The sequence below is a fragment of the Macrobrachium nipponense genome, chromosome 7, assembly GCF_015104395.2.
Source record: "Macrobrachium nipponense isolate FS-2020 chromosome 7, ASM1510439v2, whole genome shotgun sequence".
Taxonomy (NCBI): domain Eukaryota; kingdom Metazoa; phylum Arthropoda; class Malacostraca; order Decapoda; family Palaemonidae; genus Macrobrachium; species Macrobrachium nipponense.
In genome coordinates this window covers 107,596,386-107,607,531 of record NC_061109.1, presented here as the reverse complement: position 1 = coordinate 107,607,531, position 11,146 = coordinate 107,596,386, and the positions used below count along the sequence as shown (strand labels likewise).

The following is an 11,146-nucleotide window of genomic DNA, read 5'->3' as shown; positions in this document are numbered from 1 at the left end:
TTCACTTCAGGAATAAATGAATTATGAAATTCAGGCTAATTATTAATATATACTGGGGCCTTTTTCGGCCCTCTACAGTTTGAGGCAGCGGGAAGAGGAAGTTGAAGTTGTTGGGCAGCAAGATGGAAGAAAGAAGCAAGAATGGACAGTTGAAAGACTTGAAAAGTGGGTGCAGCTAGTAACGCCTACGCTGCACCAAGTTACTCTCGAGAGAATGCCCAAAATGCCCTTCTGTGAAAATTGCCCAGACTTAATATTTCGTTGAAATTTTGTTTCGGGCTGATCTAGCTCTGGCAACAGACCATTTTGAAGAGATTTTCTTCATCAAACAAATAATAGGTTCCATTATGAGCGCTGTGATTGCTTATGTACTTAATTAAGTATATAACATAAACCAACAGAATTATGTTCAATTTGGATTTTTTTTTATTTAGTATCATTTGCTTTTCTTTGGTAATAAATTAACGCAGAATTCATTTAACTCTCAAGTCTTTTTCAGCTACGTATCTTGTATAATTTCCAAGTTTTCATTTCTAGGACGTCTGGACGGGCAGTTAACTACTTACCCGAATTATCTCAGACGAGCAAATGTCAGTACTTTGATCGCTTCTATTTCATTTATATCTTCTACATTCATCGTGTGATTTTGTTAGTATGTCTGTTATTTAAATCCGTTCTGGAACTAATTTTTTCTCCGGAAACTTGTGTTCTTTTTCGTAATGAATTATTTTAAATTTATGGGCAAATTTCAGCCTTGTATGTTTTTCTTTTTATAATGACCTTTTATCTCATGACCTCGATTTATTCGGAGTTCTTTTTGTTGATCAAAAATCGCAACCCAGACGAAATTTGAGCTTCCTTCCATAATATTGTGTTGTAAATTTGTGAATAGCTAAAAATCTAAGGTTACGAAGGGGAGCATAAAGTTAATTATGAACCGTTGTTACTTAGAGCATTTCGATAAGCTGCTCTCTCTGTTTTTTCCTTCATCCTGCTGTCAATTGTGCAAGTATTGATTATGATAATTAATTCATTTTGTATATAATGATTTTTTTTGCTACTGTAAAGCTCTACTGCATATTACTAGAAATTACTGTCAAGTAAAAAAACTAATTCAGTACAACAAAAAACTCAAGTTCATTTGATAAACTATCATGAAGTAGGTTTATTGTGATTCTAGAATCAGTAATACCTCTCTTGCAGTGGGTAGCCATTCTCGGACTAGCGAATTTAGCACAGTTCAGTAGAGTCGACCAAAGAAAATTATAATTTTACATTTTCTCAGTATTTAGATTTTGTATATTGTTGCAATGCATTTTATTTGATGTGCGTTTTCTAGACAGCTAAAAATAATACCAATCAAAATAAATGATAATGGAAACACTTGACCTAAGTTCACAAAACATATATTTTTCTAATGGCACAAAAGTATGTACAGTCTGCTTATGTTCAGAGAAAATACATAGGTACAATCTTCTTAATTGTGTACAATATAATAATTAAAATTAGTCAGAATAAAATAGAAATATTGTAATAAGAGTGCACAGGACTGGGGTAATAGTTCGTATACCAAAATATGAATATCACACTTATGTACACCACCCCCCTAAACACTTGCACGGGGGCACATGGGCGTATTTGTCACTTTTCGCTGCGCCCTTGTCACAGCCATGCTCATGTTTTACACACGCACGCACACACGGACAGACGGTGAAGGCTTAAAACCCTACACCGAGAAGAGATTGTTGATTTCTTTCTTATTCTTTTCAGCGGGATCCGTCAGAATCTCCCTCTGATCTTGGTCTTCGCACAAGCATGTACTTGAGTGTTGCAACCTCAGAGGCTAACCTTTCCAGCTCTGATCTAAGCTGGGTATTCTCATACTCAGCAACATCATCTAAGTCTTGCTTTTGGTGTTGTTCCTGTTGGTGCTGGTAATGCTGCAAGTGAAGGGACTGTTGGTTTCTGCTACTGCTAATACTGGTAGAGTCCCCCATCAGGCAGTTTGTGGGTGAAGAGGAGGTGGTGTCAGATGATCTTGGGTATCCATCTGAGCAAGAGGAGGATGAGGAGTAGCTGATGCCTGAATCTCTCTCATCAGAAGATCCCACAGAATCTTCGGCTGCTTCGTGGTTAGGGTCATGGGGTTCGGCCTTGATCCCCTGCAGAGCCAGGAGAGACTGGGCAGCATCCTTGTCACCTAGGTGGCTCTTATGTCTAAGTTTATGAGGCAGTGAGGAACCAGCTTCGCCAACAGGGGAACGTCGGCATATTTCAGGATCACTCGCTGGAGAATATTCCATTTGTGAGGTAGTGGGCGACATTGGTGAATGTGAGTTGGATGTGTGGGTAGAGAGGTTGAGTGCTGATGATCTGTAGTAGAGATCACTGGAGGAGGATGGAGGGTACTGTTCATTATTATCAAAATGACTGTCATGGTCATCGTGTGTATTACCATAGTGGGAATAATTTTGTGGGGACTCTGGGTTGTCACTGGGGTTGTGGTAGGATGGGGTGGGTGTTGGTGACGTCATACCACTCTCTGGACTCAATAGAGAGGTTACTGATGGACTTGATCCTAGGGCCATGATAGCTGAGTTGAATTTGGTCCGCTTGTTAATAGCTATAATCTGGTCAGACTGGGGCATATTAGCAATGACCTGATCAATGTTTATGAGACTCTCACCCAGGATTCCGTACTTTTCTTTGATAGCATTTAACTGGGCCTTCATGATGTGGTTCTCTTTGGAGAGTTCGATTACACGCTGTTCAAGAATCATGTCGTTGAACCTCCTCTTCTCCCTGGACCTCTTCGCAGCTTCATTGTTCCTTCGCCTTCTGTCCCAGTAGGACTCGTCCTTCTTGCTGTCTGGAATAAATTCGCGTTGTTTCCTTTGGGTGAAAATGTCCTTCTTGCGCATGTGTGATGCTAGGTCTAAGGAAGAGGGCAGGTGAAGACCTGGGGCACCCAGACCCACAAGTGCGTTGTCCTGCCCATTCTGTGGAGGGCTACCAATTGGTGGACCCTGTGGAGCGGGCTGCTGTTGCTGCTGAGATGGTTTCTGATCCATGATGTGTGCTGGCGAAAAATTGGCGTGGAGCATAGAAGATGAGCACGAGTATCCTCCGCCTAGTCCCGTTACTGTCGGGGAAAGAGGAATGAGAGCCGGGTAATTCACCGGATACTTCACTGTCTCGGCAACCATAATTTGATGTTGGAGAACATCTGAGGAAGAAGAAAAAAAAAACATTAGTCGAGTTTGCGATAATAATAGACATTATCATAAACATTTAAAAGTAACATGAGAAAACTAAACGTGATTTCTATAAATGATTTGGTTCAAAAATTCATGAAAAGCCTCTTATACGAATACTGTTAATAAAACCCTATAGGCATTCATACAATAATGGTAATAATAATGGTATCGATTACTCTTTCACACCCTTATAAAATATATATATATAATTATTATAATATATATATATACATATATATATATATTACAATATATAGATATATATATTATATATATATATATAAATATAAACAATTCCAAATTGCATGTTGATAATAAGGGTTTAAGATACAAGTCTTTGTTCTCATAATGCACATAGAATTCGCAGTTGGACTATCGCATGAGAATTATTTGCAATCCAACGAGAGAGAGAGAGAGAGAGAGAGATCGTTCTGGGCTTCCGGTACACAAGGAACATCAGGCTGCACCGGGAATTTCGGACGCCGACCCCAGAGGCCCGATGGGGGTGTACTGCATTGTTGCGTATGACAGCAACCGTGATTGCTCAAACTTTCGGTTACTGGTCTTCTCGTATAAACTGCTCATACACTAATTATATATATTATTACATATATATATATATATATATATATATATATATATATATATATATATATATATATATATATCGCCTGGGTGTGTATCATACCCATAAGAAAGCGTTGTAACATAACGTTTCCTTTTTCTATGGGTATGGCGCAGTATGTTACAAGATTGGTAAGTTGAAGTTGGTTGAAGTTGCATAACACGAAACTGCAATGAGCGTCTGCATTGGCGCCTTTTGCAGTGCAAAAATCCTTCCTCCTCTTCCTCCACCTTGCATCGTTGCCAGCGTCTGTACCCTAACCTAAACTATTGATTTCTCTTTAAACAGCTTGCCAAAAAAGTTGGCAAGGAAAGGGGGTGGAGGGTGTTGCTCAACCTTCCGTCTTAATTCAAGATTTTTAACTGTTACGTCACATGTCAACCTTGATACTTGTTTGCCTTTGTTTACGGCGTATATGCATAGACAATGCAGTCAGATTCGATGCAGCCTGACAACCTCTTGTGTATGACAGTACATAGAACAGAACTGTTCAACACCTCAGCCTGTCGCTTCAAGTTTAGGGAGGGGGGAGAGGGCAGGCAGGAATGAAGAGAACCTCTGTTGCTAGGGTAAATAGGCAGAGAGGCGGGGAAGATAGAGAGGGCCAAGAGATGTGGGTGGGGGAGGAAGAGGTTATGAAGTGATGTGACAAGCATTTGCTCTTTCGTTATGCGGGGAGTCATGTTCTGGCGCGGAGCCTATTTATATCACCGGTTCTCTTTTAGTCAGTGCAATAATTGACGCATGTTTGAAACACAAACAACATACTTTTCTATATTTAGGCCCACCGCACTACCGCAACAAACATTTTGGTGTGTATGACTATGACCGTACGTGTGTGTGACGTAAGAATACACATACATGTACAGCCGCTCACACACGCACAAACTGGCGCACACGGCTTGGGTACGAATGTGTTCGGAAGGCTGCGCGCATCTCCTCCTCTGCCTCCGTGTAAAGTGATTTACGTGAATTGGGTACGAATTTAGTTCGCACAACCCCATTCATGCATATCCTTAGTAATTAAGGCGTTCAATCGGCGGATTTAGGAAGAAAATTTCATTGAATCAACACTAATAAATTGTAATAATTCCACCAGAAAACACTGGTTCTTTTGATAAGAATAGGTAGCGGCTTGTGTGTAAATGATTTAATATATGTCCGCTCAAGTATTATCTCGGGAATGGATTCTTGATGCGACACGGGATGTATTAACGCTCACCAATTGTAATTGTTTCACAACCCAAGCTCTATTTCAAACAGAACGTCTTCGCTGCACGTTACGTAAATGCATTACATAATTCCACAATAATAATGTTAAAAAAAAAATATTCTGACTTCCAGGGTAAACATTGAAGAAATAGTTCGCACTTCTTACTTTGATTAGGCGCTGGCCAATTCGTAGTTTGTTTCGTAATATCTCAGTTAAGGCGACACCTCACAAAGATACAGAGGAGCTCTTTCTACCCGTCCCTCGTCCGACTACCCGTCTGCTGGTGCTGTGAGTGTGGGGCTGTTGCCTGATGCTACTCGTCGCACTCGCTCACACTACCACCAGCACGAACGCTGTCGTCGAAAACACTGTCATCTGCTGGTTTCGTTTAGCTCGTCCCACAATGTTTTCCCATTAGGAAATTTCTCTCATATTTGAATCAACCTCAAGAAATATGCTGTGCTCGCGAGACGTTAAGCTTGCGTTAATTGATCTAAATTCAAAACAGTACTTTTCATTTATTAAACGCGAAGGAAGGATAGGTAAACGAAACAAAATGAATTACCCGAACGGTTGGGATAAAATCGTTAGAGAGGTATGACGCAACAGACGGGTTCGAGGGAGTGCGCAAGTCCTCGGCCTCGGCTTCTCTTCTCTTGCTCTCCAGAGAAACGTTATGACATAACCGCAAGTTACCTCTCTCTACCTCTCAACGGTTGCATAAATTCCTGTCATACCCTACATCAACGTCCATGTCTCCTGTAAGGATTTACTGTGATAATATTATTTTGTTATTCACTTTTATTTCAAGTTGGCTGCCTCTTTGAAAATCCTCATTCCGTTTTATAGTCCCGACATTTATTGAAGGCCGTCGGCAGTTTCGTCGTATCTATAATAGTGCATTCAAGGACGTCGCGACCGCGGACTGTTTCAAGCACAAAGACGCGCGCGCATACACACATACACACATACTGAGGGATTAATGCGAAAGCACGTGACCACCTATTCGTGAATATTATGAAAACAAGCTGAGGTAATACTCATTGAAAACGAATAGTCCTGCTAGGTGGAAAAAGGTTTCCACTGATTTTTTTAAATGTTTACGAGAGAGAGAGAGAGAGAGAGAGAGAGAGTTCATATAGAAAATCTTTAAGGCATATCTCCATTTCTTTCGCAGATGCAGTTACCCCCAATAATCCCAATACCACAAGGGTTACGAGGCACAACATGTCAGGTGCATTTACTCAGTTCAGGAGGAAAAAGACGAAACTAATAGTTACTTGGATAACCTTATCCTGCCTTCACGCCAGCATATTCAGCTTTCAAGTTTACACAAGCAGTGCAAACTGAATCGTTGTAACAACGTTAACGTGTGAAAAATATAGGAACGTCTTTTGGCATCCGAGAAAACTATGGTGCGGGAGGTGGGGAAGGGGGAAGTGAGAGGAGGAGGAAGAGGAGGAGGGGGGGAGGGGATTCCTTCTCTCCCGAGAAAATCGGTCGATAGAAGACACGTGCAGACCGACTCACGTGTATCGCAGGAATCACGATTAATTATGGATCAGCTTTGAAGCAAGGAAGGGAGGATGAAAAGCAGCATTCTTTTGGTTAATCCTATGAGCATACCTTAATTGCCATCTTGAATAGATAAAAATATCATTGATCTTCTGACGTTTTTCCCGACATTCTTGGATTACCCAATGCGCTCTTGCACAGCTCTGCGAGAGTCTGAGCGAAAGATTTTGTTCGTTTTCATTCACATGCAGTGAACGATGTTAGTTGGCATTGGGAGGAGGCAGTTAAGGGCAATGGGTTGGGTGACGTAACAAAATTCTCGCAGCTCTCGGATGTTGCCAGCATTGACGAGAAACTTCCACCGTTTTCATTACGTATAACCTAAGAGCTGGGACGCGTAGGATCATCATATAAGTCCTGTTACAAAACCAAGAATTCTCTTTTTAAACTTTTTCGAGGAGTGAAATATATGCCTCTACATAAATATGACTGTTTCGAATATTATTCTTTCATACCTTTATTCATTACAAAACACGCAATTAATTTTCTGATGGTAGTAAACAAAAGCTGAAAACAGATGCTGCGTTGAATGATAATACTTTATCCGTACTGCACAGAGTACCGAGTGACCCCACTTCGTTCTGAAAAATATACCTCCCCCAGTTATTTTAATATTCTATTGTAGAATAAGTATGCTAGCGCTGGGCAAATTTAGTTTCCATACGTAAATTTTGAGTTATCATGGTCCCATACAGGATCACAATATTTCAACAATAGTCATTGAAAATTAAAACTGGAACTAAAGCAGATAAAGGTCATTCGTAGTTACCTTATGAACAATATATCTAATTAGAGTTAAAGTTTACATAAAGAAAAAAGGAAGGTGGTGTATTAGAATATGGCGATTCAATTCCGCAGAGTTTGGAACTTTTTTTTAGGTACATAGTAAAGGCGTAGTCAGAACCGGTCGTTTTGAATTGTGCTGTTTCAGCATTTCCCTAAATAAACTCCCTAAATAATGTAGGTAGCCTAATACAATAATAGGTTAGTATTTATAGATGAAATTTTTCAGCGACAAGAACAGTAACACAAAAATATTAAGAATGACAAAATTTTCTAAAAATTTTCTAAAGTCAAGAAAAGTTATAAAATGAAAATAAAAAAATAAATAAACGCAAGTACTTATAATGTGTCAAAAATTGGTAGCCAGTTACAACAGAGAAGCAATATGTAAATTTTTCATTAAGATTATTCATAGTGCATATTTCATTGCGCTACGGAAGGTTGACAAGCATCAACCTGATTGACGTTTACACTTACTACTTCTATGTATAATGGCAGTCATGTTGGCAATGTCAGCGATCAGCCGTATTCTGCACAAATATCTATCGTATATACGGCGTTTTCCTGTGGTTCTGTTATAGAGTTGGTGGCAGTTGCATCAGAGGATATGATTCGTCGCTCAGGACAAAGTCATTTCAGATCAAAGGCGCGTAAGTTCAGGTGATATGATGGCAAAGTGTAACTGTCACTACACCGAACGTGTCCTGTTGATTTCCATGTAAACTGGAGTCTGGTCCTCTCTCTTGAGCGTATCCACGATTAAATTCAACGGAGTACAGTACAGTACACAAACATGTAAGTCCACTGAATAGTCACTGCAAACACTCGCAAGTTCTATGACGGCCTAACGGAACTCAAAGTCCCCACAGCAAAGATTCCTCCGAAGGTGGATATGTTCATAGCAGGAGCAGACACACCACCACCTTATCAGCTGAAGAGAAACTGAAGCCTTCCGCTGCTTTCGAAGACAGGTAAAAGATCCATCATCATCATCATCACCACTAGAGATCAAGGCACTGCCATGCGATGCTTCAGCCAATCCTGACCAACTCTCAATCACTACCGAACTGCTGCTACCGGCTGGATCCTCCTGCTTTTGTTGTTGCTGCTGCTATTCCTGCTGCTCTACTCATCCACCTCGTTTAGCTGTCACTGACCTACTTTAAAACGCGTTCGTGTAGTTGCTTCAATCGGGTTTGTCACGCTCCGATCAGCCTCACTGCCTTGCAATGGTAGGAAGCTTTTCCCAAAGAGATGGGTTCGAGTTCGTGAGCCGCTGCTTTCTTTAGAACCTCGGTTGATTGAAGCGCTGGCCCCGAACATGACAGCAAGTGGCACTTGAGATTCGAGTAAATCTCTGGCGAAGCGTTGGAAGTGCCGCTTCCGTCCGACGTCTTCTCCGCTTTCTCTTCGTTGTATGCATCTCGGGACATTTGTCGCACAAACACGACAGTGCCAGCCTCTCTTGAATGATTTGCATCACGACGTCTGGTTACGGACAATCGCTGACCAACCAACATGCATGCAAGAATTCCTCTGCAACCTAATGGTGTACACAAGAACACTTTTTTGCAACTTCATTTAATACGGATTTCACAACACAGTTGGGTCCATATAACGAAATAAAACCAAAAAGAAAACTTTTCAACCCTCCGTAGTCATATTGCGCTGCACTGTGCATAGCAAACTTCGAAAAAGACCTCTCAACTTACCCACTAAATAGAAAATTAAATGATGTTGAAGCCTGTCTAGGCTTGGAGTAGAATGATGCTGGTGTTACTGCGAACAACAACTTTACGATGTTCAAAATACTGAAACAAGTCGACACAACGCCAGAGGCGGGTACTAACTGAGTGTTCACTGGTTGAAGACTGAACCTCAGGTTCAGCGGTTCATACACTATATCGCCTTCTCAAATCCCCGCCCCGCGATCACGTTTTTTGGCCAATGCCATGCGCGAGGCGGAGCTACTCCGTGACGTCGGTGTGACGTCATGTAACTTACAATTGCGTAATGTTGTCAAGCTCGCATTGTACACCGTACTCACTGACAATGCATCTTGAAATGTTTGTGATGCATCTGTTTACAGATTGAACACTTAAAAATATTATTTGTGTTACATTTCTGATATAATACAAATTATTGTTGAGCCCTGTCAGTGGGAGTTATTTTCGTTGAGGGAAATGATCGCTGTAGGTAAGAAGAGACGGGTGATGAAGTGGTTGAAGTACAGGGAAGTCAGTTGCTTTGCGTTTGCCGGCAAAATTATTCTGGGGCCTCCCCGTTGCTACGTTGGCTGGGGTCATTACTGTTCAAGAATGTAAAAATACACCAGCATCCTTACGAACGGCCGGAAATTCACACTGGTTAGGGGAAATACGGTGTGAACTTTTGGGGGAGGGGGGGGGGGGCAGGATATTGTGTGGAGAACGATTATTTTATTTTAAGCGTTGCAGGAAGATTCTTCTTTTCTGAAGTATTGTGAGACGTTTGTAAGTTTGCCGATGGACACGTCTTTTTTCGAGAGAATATAATGAACAGAGGTTTTTTTTGCTTTCGATCGGAGCTGGAATTGAGAGAGAGAGAGAGAGAGAGAGAGAGAGAGAGAGAGAGAGAGAGAGAGAGAGAGAGAGAGATGCCTGAGGTAGAGATAAATATCGATTTCAATATTCGTAGCTTGTTGTTGTAAAAATGTTGTAATGCACAAAATGTAGTCCGAGATCTCCAAAGAAGCTACATGAAGTATCATATATTACAACGGACAACTTATATTCAGCTTATGACCGTAGCCCTTCGTCTGACCGGAAGGAGACTGTTACGTCATGGTGAAGTCTTTTCCTCTGCAGATCCGGAACCGTCCTACCAGACCGGACGGAGAGAGAGAGAGTGGTGTTTGTTGAATAGCACTCAAGGATTCCTGGAGTATGACTCCTGCCAGTGAATAGTTATTCAACAATGAATGGAGTAAGTAGGAGGATAATGTCTGATGTGTAAGTATTCGCATGTAAAATTGGCGAATCTTAGGCGAGAGAAATTTAACACAAATGTTTTTAGTGAGAATGAGATATTTCATGAGATAAATTATTTTGTACGTGTCACTGCCTAGCATTAACGCGACGGATCACGGCACTATGGATCGAGGAGTTTATGTAAGTAAAAGATATCACACTGTCCATAAAAATTAAATAAGCCAGTGAAGACACATTGATGTATTTGAATGCGAATTTCGTCTTTATAACACCGAGGCACTTCACTATTCAGTTTTCTCATTAATTATCCTTTTTTGTGTTTGTATGTATGCGTGATAAAGTATGTTTCCCGTAAGGAGTGAAATTTGTGCTGAAATTTTATTGCTGTTCACCAGGGCTGGGCTTTCATTCCTCCCGTTATTAATCGAGCCACTAATCAAGACCGTTTTTGTTTTGAACAAAAAATTTACCGTATGCCACGTCAAATAAGACTTCATGTTGTTTTGACTGCGATTTCACCCAGATTTCTCAAGAGATAATAAATTTTTGGGAATTCGTAATTATGGGGATTAATCTTTATTTTAGGCGAGATCAGAGTACCGGTCTTTCGGAACTTTTAAACTAAACCAATAACACGAAAAGTGAGAATTGAATTTAACAGCGATAAAATCAGAGATTTCCAGATAGCTTGTCTTGATGAAAAAATGAACTCACTGAAGACTTT

General features: G+C 40.8%; 1 protein-coding gene across 4 annotated transcripts in view; it reads right to left on the bottom strand.

Annotated features, from left to right (window-relative positions):
- Positions 1–1,389: 1,389 nt before the first annotated feature.
- Positions 1,390–11,146, bottom strand: part of LOC135217199 (nuclear factor interleukin-3-regulated protein-like) — a 43,325-nt gene continuing 33,568 nt past the window's right edge. The window contains exons 1-2 of one of the 4 annotated variants that reach the window (XM_064252930.1): positions 9,166–9,345; positions 1,390–3,226 (exon numbers count right to left, since the gene is read on the bottom strand). In XM_064252930.1, the coding sequence (XP_064109000.1) occupies positions 1,767–3,206 (1,440 nt within the window). In that variant the 5' untranslated portion in view covers positions 3,207–3,226; positions 9,166–9,345 and the 3' untranslated portion in view covers positions 1,390–1,766. Of the gene's footprint in view, positions 3,227–5,260; positions 6,401–7,930; positions 9,114–9,165; positions 9,346–11,146 lie in introns of those variants that run through there. The other 3 variants (XM_064252929.1, XM_064252931.1, XM_064252932.1) reach the window with 3 other exon arrangements.